Source organism: Chiloscyllium plagiosum, unplaced genomic scaffold (assembly GCF_037043375.1).
Source record: "Chiloscyllium plagiosum isolate Xiang-an unplaced genomic scaffold, Cpla_swu_hap1 HiC_scaffold_24, whole genome shotgun sequence".
In the NCBI taxonomy this organism is placed as follows: domain Eukaryota; kingdom Metazoa; phylum Chordata; class Chondrichthyes; order Orectolobiformes; family Hemiscylliidae; genus Chiloscyllium; species Chiloscyllium plagiosum.
Genome location: NW_028270162.1, coordinates 4,766,923 through 4,788,193, shown reverse-complemented (window position 1 = coordinate 4,788,193; position 21,271 = coordinate 4,766,923). Strand labels below are relative to the sequence as shown.

The 21,271-nt window shown below is 40.0% G+C and overlaps 1 protein-coding gene across 4 annotated transcripts in view; it reads right to left on the bottom strand.

The window, feature by feature from the left end:
• Nucleotides 1–21,271, bottom strand: part of sfswap (splicing factor SWAP) — a 136,685-nt gene that overhangs the window by 47,215 nt on the left and 68,199 nt on the right. For all 4 annotated transcript variants that reach the window (XR_015761232.1, XM_087999856.1, XM_087999855.1 and 1 more), the window contains exons 12-13: nt 19,484–19,696; nt 6,017–6,213 (exon numbers count right to left, since the gene is read on the bottom strand). Coding sequence is in view for 3 of the 4 variants with exons in the window: in XM_087999856.1 (XP_087855982.1) it covers nt 6,017–6,213; nt 19,484–19,696 (410 nt within the window). In the remaining variant the exon portion in view is untranslated. The remainder of the gene's footprint in view (nt 1–6,016; nt 6,214–19,483; nt 19,697–21,271) is intronic.

Sequence of the window (21,271 nt, the reverse complement as noted above, 5' to 3'; positions counted from 1 at the left end):
TGAGGAAAGACTGAGACACTTGGGGCTGTTTTCATTAGAGAAAAGAAGGTTTAGGGGTGACTTGATTGAGGTGTACAAGATGATTAGGGGGTTAGATAGGGTTGACAGTGTGAACCTTTTCCCGCGTATGGAGTCGGGTATTACAAGGGGGCATAGCTTTAAATTAAGGGGGGGTAGATATAGGACTGAAGTTAGGGGTAGGTTCTTCACTCAGCGAGTCGTAAGTTCATGGAATGCCCTGCCAGTAGCAGTGGTGGACTCTCCCTCTTTATGGGCATTTAAGCGGGCATTGGATAGGTATATGGAGGATAATGGGTTAGTATAGGTTAGGTGGGCTTGGATCGGCGCAACATCGAGGGCCAAAGGGCCTGTACTGCGCTGTATTCTTCTATGTTCTATGTTCTATAAACTAAAACTGATGTTCAGTTAAACTTGATCACCTATTGTGCAGAATGTGCAGACATAAGAGTCAATGGACTGAAGTCTACCGCAACTTTTACTGTTAGCACAAATTGCATACCTAAGATCACAGTATTCAGTCAATACTAAAATAAACAAATGTTGAAATATGATAAATACATACTATATACACCGATATAAAGATAACAGCGTAACAGCTTGGACATAGAGTTTAAACAAAATCCTATAATTTGGTGAAACTATCAAGAAACAGGAGGGAAAGAATGAGATAGAACATCCAGTGAATCAGAACATTAGCTGCCAGACAGCTTAGATGGTATATTAACCACAAAGATGAATTTGGAAAAGCTCAAAGAGGTGAAAAAGTAGTGAATGATGTGCTCTGGTCTCTAAAGTAATATGAAATCACTCTTCAAAGCATTCTGCTTTTTCTAAAATAACAAAGACCTGTCTTTCAGGATTTACATTCTGATATAATTGTTAAAGTACGCAGAAAAATGTAATGAGCTAAATACCAATGAAAGAAAGAAACAATGCATTATAAACAGACCATAAATGCACACTAACCTGACTGACATTGAAAAATATAGACATAATATTAAAATTAACTTTAATGCTTTAATTTAACAAAATTCTTTAGAAGAATAAAAATCAGATGGGAGCACATGGTAGAGACAGAGAATACTCTGCCAAATCAGCAGCTAACAGCGTTTGCAGACTTTTCATACATTTTAAATGTTATGACTTTTAGTAACTTATCAACACTTCTTTGGCTTGTCATCAGTTTGTCTCATGTCTCAAAAGCACCTTTGGATATTTTCTACATTAAGGAATTACATAAATGAAAATCCATTGCTTAACGTCTACTTGCAACATGTAAAGGACTTCGAAAGACAGTAAAGCATCAACCAGTAAGATCTTAAGAACAGAGCTGAATCAATTTCCATATTTTCTCAGTTATATTTTTAGGGCTCAAAGTGTGTATGAAGCAAAATAACTAACAGCTCGACAAATGGATGTAGGTTTGCTCGCTGAGTTGGAAGGTTCATTTTCAGACATTTCGTCACCATCTTCAGTGAGCCTCTGGACGAAGCACTGCTGATGATTCCTATTTTCTATTTATACGTCTGGGTTTCTTTGGGTTGGTGATGTCATTTCCTGTGGTGATGCCTTTTCCTGTTCTTTCTCACAGGGTGTGGTAAATGGGATCCAAGTCAATGTGTTTGTAGATAGAGTTCCGGTTGGAATGCCATGCTTCTAGGAATTCTTATGTGTGTCTCTGTTTGGCTTGTCCTACGATGGATGTGTTGTCCCAGTCGAAGTGGTGTCCTTCCTTATCTGTCTGTTAGGATACTAGTGAGAGAGGGTCATGTCGTTTCATGGCTAGTTGATGTTCATGTATCCTGGTGGCTAGTTTTCTGCCTATTTGTCCAACGTAGTGCTTGTTACAGTTCTTGAACGGTATTTTGTACATGACATTAGTTTTGCTTGTTGTCCGTATTCAACCCAAACTTTGGCTCTGCTATGTGGATGACACCTTTGTCATCACTAAATGAAACAAATTAGAGGAAACCTTCAAGGCCATCAATAGTACCCTTACTGGCATAAAATTCATTAAGAGGAGGAAAACAACAACAAACTGCCATTCCTAGATGTCACAGTAGAGCGAATAGCCAATGGGGAACATCAAACCAGTGTCTACAGGAAAACAACACATACGGACTAAATATTGAACTACAAAAGCAATCATCCCAACATTCACAAACGAAGCTGCATCTAAACATTATTTCAATGAGCCACCACACATTGCAGCACAGAGGAACTAAGCAGAGCAGAGAAAAATCACCTATACAGTGTGTTCAAAAAGAATGGATACCCAATGAACACAGTCTGCCGGTTTCTTAGCAACAAACCCAAATAAGCAGACAAAATGCACCCAGAAACCCTAGCCACTCTCCCCTACATCATAGACGTCTCAGAAATGACTGCAAGGCTACTCAGACCCCATGGCAACATGGTAGCCCACAAACCCACAACACACTAAAACAGCAGCTAATGAACTTGAAAGACCTTGCCATTCCTAGATGTCATACAGACAACAAGCAACTCTAATGTCATTTACAAAATACCGTGCAAGAACTGTAACAAACACTACACTGGATAAACAGGCAGAAAACTAGCCACCAGAATACATGAACACCAAAATGACATGACCTTCTCTCACTAGTATCCTTACATACAGATAAGGAAGGACACCACTTCGGCTGGGACAAGACATCCATCGTAGGACAAGCCAAACAGAGACACGCATGAGAATTCCTAGAAGAATGGCATTCCAACCGGACTTCTATCAACACAGTGACTTGGATCCCATTTACCACACCGTGTGAAAAAGAACAGGAAATGACATCACGAACCCAAAGAAACCCAAACATATAAACAGAAAACAGGAATCATCAGCAGTGCTTTGGCTGGGGGCTCACTGAAGAGGTTACCTAGTAATGGTGACAAAACGTCTGAAAATGAACCTTCTAGCTCAGCGAGCAAACCTACATCCAGAACCTCAACCTGAGCTTCAGATCCTCTCAAAACTCGCCAGTTCAGCAAATGCTCAGGTCTTCATTAGTTTGCAGCTGCTTGAGAAGTTTAAAGTATGATGCTAAACTATGATTAAGAATGCAATCTTCATTCATGCAAGCAAGATGCCAATTCCCACTACGTTTAGGTTTAGTGCAATGTAGTGAGGTTAATGTGGTACTGGATTAACAAAGGAGACCAAGAATTTAGTTCACCCTTAATGTGTTCTTTAGTGACCTTTAAACTTTAGATATAATCTATAAAGAACGTGCAAACATTATTTTGTCAGTAACCTACACTGTCCGGAATTGATTAACAAAACCTCACACAATTTTTCAGGAAACAAAAGAACACAGGAGCTGCTGTTGCTATCTACAGGTGGATATGTTTCTTAAGTATCATCACGTATATTCAAGCTTTGAAATATGACCCATTGATGTGAAATGAAGGGAAGCTATAGAGGGCCACACTGTTAGCTCACTAACCAGTCATGCGGGTAGTTCCATCCTCCCACAGAGCTAAATATTTAACCATAGTTTTAACAAAACCAAATTTAATACTCAAAATAAAGTACTCCTCAAAGAAACCCACTTCATAACATCAATCAGATAGGCATGGAACACAGTGATCCATGTATTGTGAACAGCCTGAACAGCCATCGTGACAGACGTTTGACAATAATAGCAAATCCTTCCTGTCTGATTTCATCAAATTACTTTCAAGGCTTCATCAGTAAGATTAAACATGTTAACTAGCGCATTTCAGAATGTAGGAGGTAGCCTGCAACTTTTGAATAATTGGATACCCAAAGGTTTTTTTGTAAGGTGTTTGAAATATTGATTAAACAACAAACTACTTACTAACCACGAGTACAGTTTTTTTTGAAAGAGAGAGAAACTGGCTGGTATTTATATGGATCTGAATATTCTTGTACACAGAACACAACGGTAACATGAAAAGGACAGTTCGCAATTAGGAAAGTAAATGGTACACTAGTGTATATTACAAAGAGACAGAAGTTTATGGGTTTCTGCAGTTACACAGGGCTTTGATAGGACCTATTTAGTTATGGTCTTCGTACCAAAGAGGGACACACTTGGCTTTCAGGAAGTGCAATAAAGTTTCACGAGAGACTTGATTCCAAGGATCAAGACATTGCCCAATGAGGAGAGATTGGACAGACTATGCCTATCCATTTCGTGGAGTTTAAAGAAAGGGGGAGGTGATGTAATTGAAACATAAAAGATTCTTATGGGATTAGCAGGTTAGACACTGGAAGGATGCGTCCCTTGGCTGGGAGTTTAAAACCAGGGGTCACAGTCTCAGAATAAGGGGGCCAGTCACTTTCAGACTGAGAAGAAATTTCTCAGCTCTAAGACTGTAAATCTTTGCCTTAGAATTCTGGATGGTTAAAATTAAGACAGAAGATTTTAAATGTTTGAATAGTAAAGGGAATCAGGAATTTAAAGTCAGGAAGACAAAGTTGAGATAGATGATCAGTCTTAATCACACTGAATGGTACGCAAATGCAAAAAACTGAATGGTCTACGCCTACTTCTATCTTTTATTTTCTTAGGACATTGTGGTCTTACCCTTTGGCCCTATCAAGTGTCATTAAAAATGTCATTACAGTACTGAACAAAATGGTTGAAGGAGTGTACTTTAACCCAGTTCTGACCAGCATTTTTCTGTTGAATATAGTGCTTTGATGACTCACCAGCCTTGTAAAGCTATACAACACCAAAACAAAATTGTAAATTTGGAAGTGAAGCTTGTGATTTGTTCTCAAAATGAAGTACATGAAACACACGCTCACCACATTTTATGCTATCACATCGAGCCACATGAATAGGAAGGGTGAGAGAATATTACATCCCCTCATTGAGTTTTGGTCACCTAGCTGGTACTGAGCTCAAAAACTGTGATGGAAGGCATCCAGCAGCTTTCATACTGCTATGTGCATTATTTACAAGCTATACAATCAGTAAGTTAGAGCTATGGCCAGAGCTCTCATCCCATGGTAGACAAACAGCCCCAAGCTGCTTCTGGCCATATATCTAATATTCTGTCACAGTGAAGTCAAATTCTAATGTCGAAAGGATGGTTAGGGAAAATGAATGACACCACAATATTTACATTATACGGCGCGAGCGGATTCATTCAAAAGGGGCCAGGCAACATCAAATTGGGAAAAGAATTGGATGTCATTTGGTGTATATAGGTACATCGAGAGACAATTAAGTGACTTACAGGGCATGAGGCCTAGGGATCCTGTATTGTTTGGGTTACTGGTGGTAAAGGAGAAAGAGAAGGGAACGGACCAGGTCTACGGTCAGGAGAGCTGAAAATGTGTTGCTGGAAAAGCGCAGCAGGTCAGGCAGCATCCAGGGAACAGGAGAATCGACGTTTCGGTCATAAGCCTTCTTCAGGATGCCCGAAACGTCGATTCTCCTGTTCCCTGGATGCTGCCTGACCTGCTGCCCTTTTCCAGCAACACATTTTCAGCTCTGATCTCCAGCATCTGCAGACCTCACTTTCTCCTCAACGGTCAGGAGAGGCAATGGACAAATATCCCTAAGTTCTGCTTGCTGTTCGGAGAGCAGAGTATTTCTGCAAATGCTTCCTCAAAAGATTTAAATGGGAAAAGATTTATGAATAAGCTTGATAGTGTGAACTTTATTATTGTATGCCTATGAATTTACATAAAATATTAATGCTGATATATTAATAATCTATTGATATATGTGGAATACTATGGAAAGAAGTTCAAATTTCTTTTTACCAATTTAAGAAATCATTAGCTAAATAATTCAAGTGACAATTTTTATAACGAAGGAAACCACAACAGAAGAAGTTGAAAATAATCTGTAGTCAGACAGTAATGATGCAGAAACAGAAGTCAGGTCAGATCTAAGTCCCTTCCTCAAGGTTGCTTCAGAATTAACCAGGATGCTGCAGATGGCAGGGTAATATTTGCCAGTTTTTAAAAAATATATAAAAGCTGCTGAACTTGACTGACCTGCATACTTTGGGAGCTTTCTTCCATAGTTATTGCTTCCAAATCTCCTGAGGTTGTGGGAGTTTTCAAATTTTGTAGGAAAAGTGCTGCTCTCTTTTTGCGTTCTGCCTGTAGCTGCCTTTCTTTGCACTCTTTTGAAGCCTGCGCAAGCTTCTCCCTTGCTGCTGCTGCCAGTCTGTCCTCCAGCTTCTGCTTGGCTGCAACCAGGAACAGAAAACACCAATTACATTTATGGAATATTCCTTCATGAGGGGAAACGTACAAGACTGAATATTCAGAGGTGCAAGATCCATTAAGTGAAAATTAGGGTAAACAAATGGATAGTTGCATACGTAGCTATACTTTAGATGGAATGGCTTGGTATTGCTGGAAGAGAATTAGAAAATTATTACAGTACGGAAGATGATCATTTGATCCATCGTGCCTACACTGGTTCTGTAGCCAAGTGCAAATCTCTTGACTTTTCCCCATACCATGCACCCTGTTTCCTTATTTCTTTTAGCCAAATAATCAAACAATGCCCTCTTGAATGCCTCAACTGAACTTGCCTTCACCATATTTCTAGGCATTTCTTCCAGAAATAAATTCAAGTTCAACAAGATATTAAATACAATAAACCAATAAAATCTCACACTAAAATAACACAAAAAACAGCAGATGCTCAAGATCTGAAACGAAAACAGAAAATGCTGGAGAAACGTAGCAGGTCTGGCAGCACCAATGGACAGAAAGGAGAATTAACAGTTTGAACCCAGTTATCCTTCTTCAGAACTAGACTTCTGAACTATACTGGTGATGTTTCATCTTGGTGCTGAGTAAACATAACTTTTATTTATCAACTTGAAGACCTACATTTAGTGGACTGAGACTTCACTGAGCATAAACGTGATCAACAAAACCATGTGGTTAAGAGTTAAGTCAATTTCTGCCTTCCTCCCCTGAAGAGAGCTTGCATCGATGTCTCCTTGCAAGTGTGCACCTGCAGCCTTTAAACATGTGAATTTCAATCAGAGAAGAATAAAATTGTGCATATTTGAACAGGAAAAATATTTTAATAATTCACTATTTCTTAACACTGGTTTACAAATAATTTGTTCCTTGCTGTGAGTTAGAATCCCTATATTTTATGGGAATGTTGAGTTGTGGAACTGTAAACTGCAAATTGGGGAGAGTTCAAGTACATGTCTGAAGCACACTGCAGGTCATCATTTCGATGCATTCTTTTCAATAGTAACAAGTCTTATCTGTTCATAGCTCCAAGGTCCTACACATTATAAAAATGCCTGATGAATAGTTGGCATGCATCAGCACTTCCCTATCTCATTAAAAATAGATGAGTGCATGCAAATATAAAAACAATCTTCTCAGAGGTCAGGATTCAAAATCTGCTACCTTCTCTCAGCAATACAGTTTATGAGAACTATCTTCGTGAACTAGTGAGAGTGTGGATAAATACAATTATGACAAGACCTGCAAAAATATAAGACTAAGGACATTGCCATATCAGATTATAAACTTTCCAATGAACAGATTGTGGGAATATTACAAAATAAATCACATTTACCCATTATTGCCAGTCCAAACTGTGAACAGAGCAAGAACTGAACTGACAACATAAGTAATGTTCAGCTGGGGCAATATCTGCAACTCAACAACTTACCTTAGCTCCAATGTTTCCAAACAATTAACCTCAAAAACTTCATATTTCAATTTAGAAATATTACAGATCAATCAGTATAATCATTTAAGTGCGTAAAAATCTAATTTACTAAGACAACTTAATGCAGCTCCACCATTAACTCAACTTTTAAATGGTTATTGATCTAACCGCTCAATATGCCAGCTTTATTACTTGGAACACAAAAGTAAACAGAAACAAAATCTTGGCTTCACAGGCATTATGAAAGGAACATAGACCGCAGTCTCGGTTTTCCAAATGGAGGCGTCAAAACTGGCTATTGGCCATATATCTGGCACTGATCACACATAACATGCTCCAGCTAAGGAACAGCCTGTTTCAATAACAGCAAGTTGACCCATAACTGTACATTTCAAAGTTCCCAGATTTAATGTCCAGCCTACACCAAGTTAGCTGAAAAAGTATATCTACTGGCACCACTAATCTAGTCTGCCCAAAGATACTCAGACACTACTATTCATGTTGTGGTTCTGTTCGCCGAACTGGGAATTTGTGTTGCAGATGTTTCATCCCCTGTCTGGGTGACATCCTCAGTGCTTGGGAGCCTCCTGTGAAGAGCTTCGGTGTTGTTTACTCCGGCATTTATAGTGGTTTGTCTCTGCCGCTTCCGGTTGTCAGTTCCAGCTGTCCGCTGCAGTGGCCGGTATATTGAGTCCAGGTCGATGCGCTTGTTGATTGAATCTGTGGGTGAGTGCCATGTGTGTGTGTGTGAATTCCCTGGCTGTTCTCTGTTTGGATTGTCCTATAATAGAACCACAACAGCGAGCACCCGAGCTACAAATTTTTTCACAAACTTTGAACTACTATTCATGTAAACTACAACTGAATAGCTATTATTTAATCCAGAGAACGCTGATAGCATGCAAAATCTCTACTTTTAATTCTCTGTGTCATACAGGAAAAGATGAGTACAGCAACATTACCTTTTAAGAACTTCTGCATTTTGGAAAAGCAGGACTTATACACTTAATGGTAAGGTCCTAGGGAGTGTTGCTGAACAAAGTGAACTTGGAGTGCAGGTTCATAGTTCCTTGAAAGTAGACTTGCAGATAGATAGGATAGTGAAGGTGGTGTTTGGTATGCTTTCCTTCATTGGTCAGAGCACTGAGTATAGAAGTTAGGTGGTCATGTTGTGGCTGTACAGGACACTGGTTCGGCTACTTTTGGAACATTGCGTGTAATTCTGGTCTCTTTAATATCAGAAGGATGTTGTGAAAGTTGAAAAGGTTCAGAAAAGATTTACAAAGATGTTGCCCTGGTTGGAGAATTTGAGCTATTGCGAGAAGCTGAATAGCCTAGGGCTGTTTTCCCTGGAGCGTTGGAGGCCGAGGGGTGACCTGATAGAGGTTTATATAATCATAAGGGGCATGAATCGGATAAAAAGACAAGATTTGGAGGTACCAGTGTTGGACTGGGGTGTACAATGTTAAAAATCACACAGCTACCAGGTTATAGTCCAACAGGTTTATTTGGAAGCACTAGGTTTCGGAGACAACCACCTGATGAAGGAGCAGCGCTCCAAAGCATAGTGCTTCCAAATAAACCTGTTGGACTATAAATAGACAGTCTTTTCCCTTGCGTGGGGGAATCCAGAACTAGAGGCCTTAGGTTTAGGGTGAGAGGGGAAAGATAAAAAAGGGATCGAAGCAGCAGCTTTTTCGTGTTGAGAAGTGGTACGTGTATGGAACGAGCTGCCAGAGAAAGTGGAGGAGGCTGGTACAATTGCAGCACTTAAAAGGCATCTGGATGGGTATATGAACAGGAAAGGTTTCGAGGGACATAGGCCAAGTGCTAGCAAATGGGACTAGATTAGATCAGGATATCTGGTCGGCACAGACTAATTGGACCAAAGGGTCTGTTTCCATGCTGTATATCTCTATGACTCTTGTTCTCATCTTGTGTTGTTTCCAACAAGACATTCTGAAGAGAGTGGCAGTCTTATGCATCTCTCAAGGCATTTAGTTTACATTAATCAAGATTATTTGTAAGGCCAAGATTTCATTAGCACTACGAGGAAGCGAGTGAAAAACAAAGATGACAGATCGTGATGGGACGTGGCTTGCTTATGAAAACAGCTGCAGAAGACAGTGAACAAAAAGGAAAATTGGGATGATTCAATTTATTAAACATGCTCATCACATTAGGTTTGGAAATCATGGCCCATACCAATCAAATCAATGTGCATAGTTAAAGATTAGTAGCAATATTTATCACTAAGAACTACAGAACAATGCCTCAATATTAAAGTGGAGAACTGTCAGCAACAGAAGGAAACCTACACAATGACTTACCAAACTCATGCTGTCTCTTTATAGTGTGAAAACAGTTCTCAACATTATGCTCTGAATTGTCTAGCAAAGGGTGGTATCGAGAGAGGGAAAGAGGTAGCAGGGAGGACAGAAAAGTCCTTTGCATGCACAGCATGGCTAGATGAGCAAATGGAGAGAATTGTTGTGGTTCTGTTCGCCGAGCTGGAAGTTTTTGTTGCAAACGTTTCGTCCCCTGGCTAAGCGACATCATCAGTGCTTGGGAGCCTCCTGCGAAGCGCTTCTTTGATGTTTCCTCTGGTGTTTATAGTGGTCTGTCCCTGCCGCTTCCGGTTGTCAGTTACAGCTGTCCGCTGTAGTGGTTGGTATATTGACAACCGGAAGCGGCAGGGACAGACCACTATAAACACCGGAGGAAACATCAAAGAAGCGCTTCGCAGGAGGCTCCCAAGCACTGATGATGTCGCCTAGCCAGGGGACGAAACGTTTGCAACAAAAACTTCCAGCTCGGCGAACAGAACCACAACAACGAGCACCCGAGCTACAAATCTTCGCACAAACTTTGAATGGAGAGAATTTGCATGAATATAAAGCAATTCTGTATTTACACATTACTTGTGAGAACACAGTGGGCAGCACGACGTGTCAGTGGTTATCACCTTAGGTGATTCACTGTGTTGAGCCTGCACATTTTCCATGTCTACTTTCCAGGTGCTCTGGTTTCTTCCCACAGTCCAAAGATGTGCAGGTTAGGTGGACTGGCCATACTAAATTGCCCCATAGAGTCCAGGAATATGCAGGCTAGGTGGAATAGCTATGGGAAATGCAGGGTTATAGGAATAGAGTGGGAAGCTGGGTCCAGGTGGGATGATCGTCAGAGGGATGTTGCAGACTCAATGAACCAAATGCTCTCTTTCCGTACTGTAGGGATTCTATGATAATATTCATACAGGATGTATGAATTGGGGCTGGCTGATCATAAAAATAATTGCTCCTTATTTCTGCAACTCAGAATTTAAATGTTCTCAGCAAAGGAAACAAAAAACCCGAGAGGAAACAGATGGAATGACAACTCTCCAACCTCTCAGTCAATCACAAATAGCTGCTCAAAACTGCATACTTCTTACTGGAACAAAACAGCATGATTGATATTTGCAAGCACTAGAAGGCCAGGACGTACGTCTGGAAAATCCACTGGCATTTACAATTCCAACTTGAATCTCACATTTCCTTACATTTCCATTTTGGAAACTTAGCATTACTGGATTGGTCAGTATTTAAGACCAGAAGGGGGAGTAGTAGAAATAGGCCATTTAACTTATTGAGTCTGCTATTCAATTAGATGATGGTTGATCTGATCACTTCCACTTTCCAGTCTTTTGCCAGTAACCCGTGATCGCCTTCCTGATTAAAACTTTCTCTATCTCAGCCTTGAACATACTTAATGACACAACCTTGACAGTCTTCTGCAATAAAAAAATTCCACCGATTCATACTCCTCTGACAGAAGAATATCTTCATCCCTGCATTAAATGTGCGATGACTTACTCTGAGATTAGGCTCTCTAGTCCGAGACTATCCCACAATGGGAAACAACCAATCCCTAACAAGCCATCTAAAAATCCTATATGTTTGCAGAAGGTCTCAGCCATTCTTCTAAACTTTACATTCTCAACCTGTTAAGAATTAGAATCGCCCATTATAAGAAAGATATTAATAAGCTGGAGAGGGTTCAGAAGAGATTTACCAGAAAGATGTTGCCAGGAATGGAAGGCTTGAATATATAAAAAAAGGCTGGGTAGGCTAGGTCCTTTCTTCACGGAATGTAGGAGGTTGAGAGGTGACCTTATACTAGTTTATAAAATAATAAGGGGTGTAAATAGTTAATGGTAATTGTCTAGGGGGAACATTCTTAAGATGAGAGATTTAAAAAAGACATGAGGGACAATATTCTTGTACAGAGGGTAGTTCATCTGTGGAATGAACTTCCAGAAGAAGTGGTGCATGTGGATACAATTACAAGGTTTAAAAGACGTTTGGACAAGTACATGAATAGGAAAGTTTTGGAGGGCTGTAGACCAGAGCAGACACTTCATTCAATTGGTGTTCAACATTATTCATAAGGTGAGGGAGGGCAGTATGTTTGACCTGACGCCATGAGGTTTCTTGGGGCTTGGAGTCAATGCTGAGGATTCCCAGGGCAATATTTTTCCAATATTAAGCCTCAATCTTACATCATAAGGAACATATTCTAAAGCTCTTACTGACTACAACATTCAATTTATCTAATGCCTTTTGTTATAAGCATTCTCACACCCTCTGTTCCACTTTCTTCCCCATCCCTTTAATTAACACCATAAAAAACAATATTTTCCAGCCCTCAAAAAAACTTCTGAAAAAAAAAAGTGTGACATTGGAGACATGTTAACTCTGTTTCTCTCTTCACAAATGCTGCCAGACCTGTTGAGAATTTCCAGCATTTCCTGTTGCCATTTCAGATCTCCAGCATCTGCAGTAGTTTGCTTTCACTCAATTTACTATGTCAGGGGTCATTTTACTTGGGCGCAAAATCAAGAAACAAAGCATATGGGTTTTACCATTTTGACTAGATAAAGAACTTATTTTTATGCCATTTCGATTATGCAGTAGCTCTATCTGCATATGTCATTAGTGTTTCTGCTCTCTGTAAAATATCTGAGGCACAAAATGGTTTTAGCATGCACAGCAGCCTTCATAGATAAAATTACTGCAAAAATAATTCTTCACAACATCCTCCAAGATATTTTGTTGAAGAATCAACAGTAATGGTGGGAGTAAATCCGTACTGCATGGTATAGAGAGGAAAGTTGTCGTCAATTAGGACTCCCACACAAAGCACCACTAAATTCCAGTTTCAGAAGTTTAATTTATTTTTTATACGTCATCTGGAACATCATACATTAATTTAACTTCTTTATACTATTATAAATAACCTATTCAACCGAGTGGAGTTATTAGGCTTAGTGGGTTGCATGTTGAGTCACAAAGTTATGGACTCAGGTCCCATTCCAAATATTACAGCACTAAATGTAGGCAAACACCCACAAGTGCACTACTGAGTAATTGCTGTAATACTCAAATGCCATCATGAAGATGTCTGGTTTCCAAGGTGCATGTGAAAGATCCATTGGCACTATCTGAAGTGGAGCAGAAGCAATCTCACAAGTAACCTAGAGAATATTTACTCTTCATTCAACATTCCAAAAACAGATTATTTGGTCATTACTTGGATGCTTGTGGAGTTTGTTGTGCATAAATTGACTAGTATGTTTCCTCCATTACGACAGTAAGCACATTTCAAGAAGTACTTCATTAGGTGTTAAAGTACTTAAGGAAGATCTTGAAGTTATGAAACGCATTACGTAAAAATAAGGTTTTTTTGAAAAAGGAATGATAGTATTTTATTTGTTAACTACAAACAAACAATACCTGACAATGGTCAAAAACAGCAGTAAACTCAGGGAGCATTACAGGAGAAACCCATCACATCCTTACGAATGTCTGGACATGTGGGGGTATCCAATAAGTCATTGGATGGTCATCAAAGAGAGTAACCTCAAACAATTCCTCCACTTTCTCATCAACAGTCCAGCTGACATCTGTTCATGATATCAGTACTAGCACTGCACACTTATTTGCCATTACTGCTTATGCAATCACAAAGCAACTTTTAAACCAACTTGCATTTATATATGACTTTAAAAGAAAAACCCAATCCATAGCACTTCACATTATCAAGAAAGATTTGTCACAAAGAAATATTAGGACAAGTGACAAATGGCCAGTTTAATGTGGCAGATTTAAAGAAACATTTTAAAGAGTCAAGTAGAGGGGTTTAGGGAAGGAATCAGAGAGCTTAGGGCCCAGGCAGACCATGAAACCATGCCTGTGAACAGCACAGTAATTAAAATAGGAAAGATGCTTATATTTGAGGGCTGCAGGAAATCACTGAGACATGGATTTCTGGAGTGGCAAGACCAATACAGAATTTAAAAACAAGGTTAAATGTGATACCAGGCAGTCTGTTTCTTTTTGATTAATTTAGAAAATAAGGAATCATTTGCAATATTATAGAGTCATTGAGACATGGTAAGACACAACTCAGCTAGAGTCAGTGCCAGCTTTGTATAATGCAACCCAGATAGTAGACAGTTAAATAGTTTGTCACAGCTTCCAATGGTAAATATTTAAGACCACATTCTACAGACTAGGATAACACAAGGCTGAGCTTTGTCAGCACTTAATTTCGGAGATATTGCTTTTAGGGTATTATATAAAATGTCAATCACTGTTTGCTTGAGCAAATGGTCATCTAAATTATAGAGCATTGCTCAGTGAAGCTTGACTAAATTACATCAGTTTAAGTAGCTACTAACTAGCCTGGTAATTTACAAACATTGCCAATGCTTCCATCACATGAAATTCCTGGAAGTTTTAAATAGAATTTTTGGAACTGCATTCTCCAATTTCATCAGTATAGAATATGTCCTCTGATTTGCAGTGAATGAAAAAGCCAAATTCGTTTTCAATATGGGAGCTGCAGTACTTTGGGGATCATCTTTCATGATTTTATTCATTTCTTCTGAAAGTCATAAATCATTATCCTTCGTGAAGAGGTATCCCTTTTATTCAATTAAAATCAACTCATGAAGAATAGTGCAACTGGGAAATAAATATTGTTCCGTTACAACCAATTACATTTAAGACAAGGGTGGATGGTATAGCAAAGAGGAGTACAATCAAATCTCAACATGCAGTACAATTATACTACGTACTCCCAATTTGCTCTTTAGAGATACATGAAGCAGTGTACTGAGAACTGCCTTTAAATGTAGACACAGAATACCTGCTTAAATTCCTACATCTATTAAAAATGCATGTCTGCACATATTACCCATCAACTTTCATTGTGAATTCTAATCCCCACATTTATACCTGAAATTGCTTATGTAAATGTTCCACACCGTTAACATACCTTCTTGCCAGGAGAGGCGCTGCAGCATGTTTACAAGAGCATGTCATTACAGTGCGCTATGTTTATCAAGATGGTTCCATATTACTCATGTGCATGAAATCTTTTAAAGGGAATATAAAAATGAGACTGGATACCAGACCTTAAAGCAGTGTCTAAATTAAGTTTACAAACAACAGGTCATGTCAAATGAAGTATATTCATCATTGAGGAATGGCTGCAATTTTCATGTGGTTTGGAAGCTTTTGTTTTGCTCATGTCTTTGTCGACAAAACAAATTCCATGTACATAATTCATCATAACAGAGTTAGAAAAGTGCACTCTACACTCTCCAATTTTCATATGGTTCAGCCATTTTAAGATCATAAAATCACCCAGAAGGACAGGCATTCTCAACGATATATCTAACCAAAATCTGTAGCCAAGATATTTGGCCTGTATGTCTGTCAGCATTTAATGATAACAAACAACTCAAAAATGTACATTTGGAAGGCTTTGAAGGCCACAAGAACCAGCAAAATTCCATAGCAATCTTTAAACTCATCCAAAGTTCAGGTGAACCTCATTCAACCATCATTAAGCCTGGTATCCAACCTTGTCACCACATTATAGGAAGAATGTGGAAAAGGGTTCAGAGGAGATTTACTAGGATGTTGCCTGGTATGGAGGGAAGGTCATATGAGGAAAGGCTGCGGGACTTGAGGCTGTTTTCATTACAGAGGAGGTGGTTGAGAGGTGACTTAATTGAGACATTTAAGATAATCAGAGGGTTAGATAGGGTGGACAGTGAGAGCCTTTTTCATCGGATGGTGAAGGCTACCATGAGGGGACATAGCTTTAAATTGAGGGGTGATAGATATAGGACAGATGTCAGAGGTAGTTTCTTTACTCAGAGAGTAGTAAGGGCATGGAACGCACTGCCTGCAACAGTCATAGACTCGCCAACTTTAAGGCATTTAAATGGTCATTGGATAGACATATGGATGAAAATGGAATAGTGTAAGATAGATAGGCTTCAGATTGGTTCTATAGGGCGGCGCAACATCAAGGGCTGAAAGGCCTGTACTGTCCTATAATGTTCTATGTTCTGAAGCTACAACACAGGACAATATCAGCCTTCTTTCACTGTTATCTCATCAAAATCCTCAAACTTCCATCTTAATAGTGCTGTGCATGTAACTGTATCAGATGAACTGCAACAATTCACCGAGGCTCAGCACCACTTTCTCAAGAACTGTTAGCAATAAGCCACAAATGCTGGCCTTGCCATCGACACCCAATAAAAATAATACGATGGCATACAATTCTCTTCGACTGGCACATGTCTGCATGGATGAGAATTAAGTATCTTTGTCATATACTAACATTATAGTCCACTCTACAAATTAGAGTAATTCTGTGATTTTTCAACTGACTGGATGCCATGCTTTGGTTTTTTTCCTCAAAGTAGGAGAAATATTTGCAATATCAATACTATCAGCTGCTGAATATTTAGCTTCCTTTGATGCAGTTTTATTTTCTTTGTTCATCTCCCCGTGACTGAAATTTATGCGCGAAGTAAAAATGTGAGTCATCTGCGAGAGAAACGTTTACATGGAGTGGTTGTGGTAATTGCTTACTCGATTATCTTTTAAGCAAGTGGCACAATGGAAAAATCTATGGAATTTTTCAATGTATGCTGATAACTTCAATGGGTATAAGAAAACATCCTTCCAATAGGTAACGTAGTTTAGGCTAATGCTGCAAATCAGATTGATTATAATGTGTTCTGGATTAGGTTTGAATGCCAGGTCCTAAAGTAAAAAATGGCCACACTTTGGCATCAATTCAATTACCAACTCAAGTGATGGTTGAGGATAGCAAAATACAAACTGGCTCAAAAGGTAGAAGACAGAGGGTGGTGGTAGAGGGTTGTTTTTCAGGCTGGAGGCCTGTGACCAGTGGTATGCCACAAAGATTGGTGTTAGGTCTGGTGCTTTTCGTCATGTATATAAAATGATTTGGGTGTGAACACAGGAGGTATGGTTAAGATTGCAGATGACACCAAAGTTGGAGGTGCAGTGGACAGCGAAGAAGGTACCCTGAGAGTACAACTGGATCTTGATCAAATGTGCCAATGGGTCAAGGAGTGGCAGATGGAGTTTAATTTAGATAAATATGAGGTACTGAATTTTGGGAAGGCAAATCACTTTATATATTTAATGTGTTGTTGAACAAAGAGATCATGGAGTGGAGGTTCTTAGTTCCTTGAAAGCGGAGTCACAGGTAGACAGAATAGTGGTGATGATATTTGGTACGCTTGCCTTTATTGGTCAGTGCATTGAGGAAAGGAGTTGGGAGGTCATGTTGTAGCTGTACAGGACATTGGTTAGGCCACTTTTGGAATATTGCATGCAACTCTGGTCTCCCTTCTATAGGAAGGATGTTGTGAAACTTGAAAGGGTTCAGAAAGGATTTACAAGGACATTGCAAGGGTTGGAGGGTTTGAGCTACAGGGAGAGGCTGAATAGGCTGCGGCTGTTTTACCTGGAGCGTCGGAGGCTAAGGGGTGACCGTATAGAGGTTTATAAAATCATAAGGGCATAGATAGGGTAAATAGACAAGATCTTTTCACCAGGGTGGGGGAGTCCAAATCTAGAGGGCATAGTTTTAAGGTGAGAGAGGAAAAATTTAAAAGAGACCCAAGGAGCAACGTTTTCATACAGTGGGTGGTGCGTATTTGGAATGAGCTATCAGAGAAGTTGGTGGAGGCTGGTACAATTGCATAATTTAAAAAACATCTAGATGGGTATATGAACAGGGAGAGTTTAGAGGGATATTGGCGAAATGCTGGCAAATGGGACTAGATTAATTTAGGATATCTGGTCAGTATGGACGGGTTGGACCGAAGGGTCTGTTTCTGCGCTGTTGATCTTTAACACTCTATTTTGAGTTTCCATACATGGATGACAAAGTCAAATTAGGACACACAAAAAAAGAACAATTTTTTTTGATTACTATTAAGAAGGCAAGCATTTACAAAGCCGAAGTTTTCCAAATAACAGACAGACTATAACCCCTGAGACCTGTAAATCCAGCCTAAACCTGGAGAGAATGCAGAGGGACTTGGACAAACTAGGAAAGTAGGCAAACATGTAGCAGATGGAATACAATGTGGCAAAGTGTGAGATTATGAATTTTGATGTGAAGATTAGACATGCAGACTATTTTCTTGAGGCTTCAGAAATCTGAAGCACGAAGGACTATTTGAGCCCTATTGCAGGATTCTCTGAAGGCTAACATGTTGGTTTCAGTTGGCTGTTAGGTAGGCAAATGCAGTATTTATATTCATTTCAAGAAGGCTAGAATACTAGAGATATACTGCTGAGGCTGTAAAAGGTTCTGGTCAGATTGCATTTAGAATACTGAGAGCAGTTTTGAGCCTCGTATCCAAAGAGCGATGTGCTGGTGTTAGAGAGGGTTGAGAGGTAGTTTACAAGAATGATCCTGGGCATGAAGGGTTTGTGATAAGAGGAGCGATTGAGGACTCTGGGTCCGTACTTGGAGTTAGAAGGATGAGGTGGGATACAATTGAAACTTAAAGAATACCGAGAGACCTGGACAGTGTGAACATGGTGAAGATGTTCCTACTAGTAGGAGTGACTAGGGCCTGAGGGCACAGCCTCAGAGTGAAGGGAAGACCCTTTTAAGCTGAGACGAGGAGGAATTTCTTCAGTTAGAGGATGGTGACTCTGTGCGACTCATTGCCTCAAAGGGTTGTGGAGGCCAAATCATTGAGTGTATTTAAGACAGAGATAGATAGGCTCTTAAGTGGTAAGAGGACTAAAGATTACAGGTAGAAGGCAAAAGGAAAGGGTTGAGAAATAGATTTGCCATGATTAAACTGCAAAGCAGACTCAATGACGCAAAAAACATAATTCTGCTCCAAAAGTTTTTGGTCTAAATCAAAAGCTCAAGTAAAAGTGTCTAATTTGTTCTTGCTTGGTACACAGTTGATTAGGCTTGCTTGGCAGCATCCGAGAAGCAGGAGAGTCGATGTTTCGGACATACGCCTTTCATCAGGAATGTGCTTTTCCAGCGCCACACTTTTTGACTCTGATCTCCAGCATCTGCAGTCCTCATTTTCTCCTGATTAGACTTGTTTGTTTGATTTGGAAAGGTGTGTTCTTAGCCTTACCAGCTCATTGCATATATATCGCAACATACCTTCGCATCCAGCAAAGTAACTAAGTAAACATACTGTTCATTTGGTTTGAGGGTGGCATTGCATCCATTTAGCATTTCTTAAAGCAAATATGCACATCCAAATGCAATTAGAATGTGGAAACCAAAGCATGGAAAACAGTTACAGTTCTTTGTTATGAGAATAAACTTCAAGCAAATAAGAAATTTCCTATTTGAATAAATCCTAAATTCAATTTCAATCATAGAATTTGAACACAGTTATTATAAAAACATGCCCTCTGCAAACATCATGTTTATTAACATACCTTGCTTAGCTTCTATTTCTTCTGCAGTAAGCTGGGGTTTTTTCTCCTCTGGAGGAAGGGAAGAAGCTATATCTTTAGTTGACTCCATGTTGGACGCTTCCTGTACATCATGGTCCTCATCACTATCATCATCAAGTTTCACTCGCTTTTTCTCAAGAGGGAGCATGTCGTTTTCTTTTGCTTTTATTGCAAAACATATTGGTGCAAAAGATGCTGTAAGGAATGTATTTAGAATAAGATAAAACATTTTCCATGGTCACAAAACTGTTGAATCTTATCATTTATCTCAACAATAGTGAATTTATAAATTTCGAAACTGAACATATTTCTTAACCAACGTGCGCACTAGCTTCTTTCACAATTCTATGTAAGAATTTGCCTTTCCTTTGCCCAGGACATTCAGTACAAGAAGCACCACAGGTCACAAAGTAAACAGCATTCCATGTTGAACGCAGCCAACACCATTTTTCTGGGGAATAATGAAGATCAAGTACATTTCAAAGACTGAACAAAGCTCAAAATCATTTGACTGCTTCAAGCCCATTTTCCAAAGTCTGCATTAAATGTACTAAATGGTCCTGAGCATATATTTTCCAAGTGCAGTTAGTTAAAATTGAACTGAACAGAAAACTATCAGGACTGGGTTTAGATGGAGACATACCAGCACTGACAAATGCAGTCACAGAGTCATAAATAGGTACAGCATGGAAACAGACCCTTCGGTCCTTTCTTTTTTCACATGCTTACACATCTATTGCTTACATATATCTCTTTGGTTAGGCTTTCAAAATTTCTATCACCTGCATTTACAAAAAAAACTCTCAATAAACTATCTTCCTGGAAGATATGATAGAGTACAATAGTTAAATGGGGGTAGGGATGAAGGTGATAGGTCAGGGAGGAGGGTGGAGGAAGGTAGCAAAGAGTACAATGGGTGAATGGGGGTAGGATGAAGGTTATAGGATTCCACCACCTCCAAACGGACCCCACCACCAGGGATATATTTCTCTCCCCACCCCTTTCCGCCTTCCGCAAAGACCGTTCCCTCCGTGACCACCTGGTCAGGTCCACGCCCACCCAACAACCCGCCCACCCGTCCTGGCACCTTCTCCTGCCACCACAGAAAGTGTAAAACCTGTACCCACACCTCCTCCCTCACCTCCATCCAAGGCCCCAAAGGAGCCTTCCACATCCATCAAAGTTTTACCTGCACATCCATCAATATCATTTATTGTATCCGTTGCTCCCGATGCGGTCTCCTCTACATTGGGGAGACTGGACGCCTCTTAGCAGAGCACTTTAGGGAACATCTCTGGGACACCCGCACCAATCAACCACACTGCCTGTGGCCCAACATTTCAACTCCCCCTCCCACTCAGCCGAGGACATGGAGGTCCTGGGCCTCCTTCACCGCTGCTCACTCACCACCCGATGCCTGGAGGAAGAACACCTCATCTTCCGCCTTGGAACATATCAACCCCAGGGCATCAATGTGGACTTCAACAGTTTCCGCATTTCCCCTTCCCCCACTTCACCCCAGTTCCAAACTTCTAGCTCAGCACTTTCTCCATGACCTGTCCTTTCCACCTAGCCACTCCACCCTCCTCTCTGACCTATCACCTTCATCCCCACCCTCATTCACCTATTGTACTCTATGCTACTTTCTCCCCAATCCCCTCTCATTTATCTCTCCATCCTTCAGGCACTCTAACTGTATTCCTGATGAAGGGCTTTTGCCCGAAACGTCGATTTTCCTGCTCCTCAAATGCTGCCTGACCTGCTGTGCTT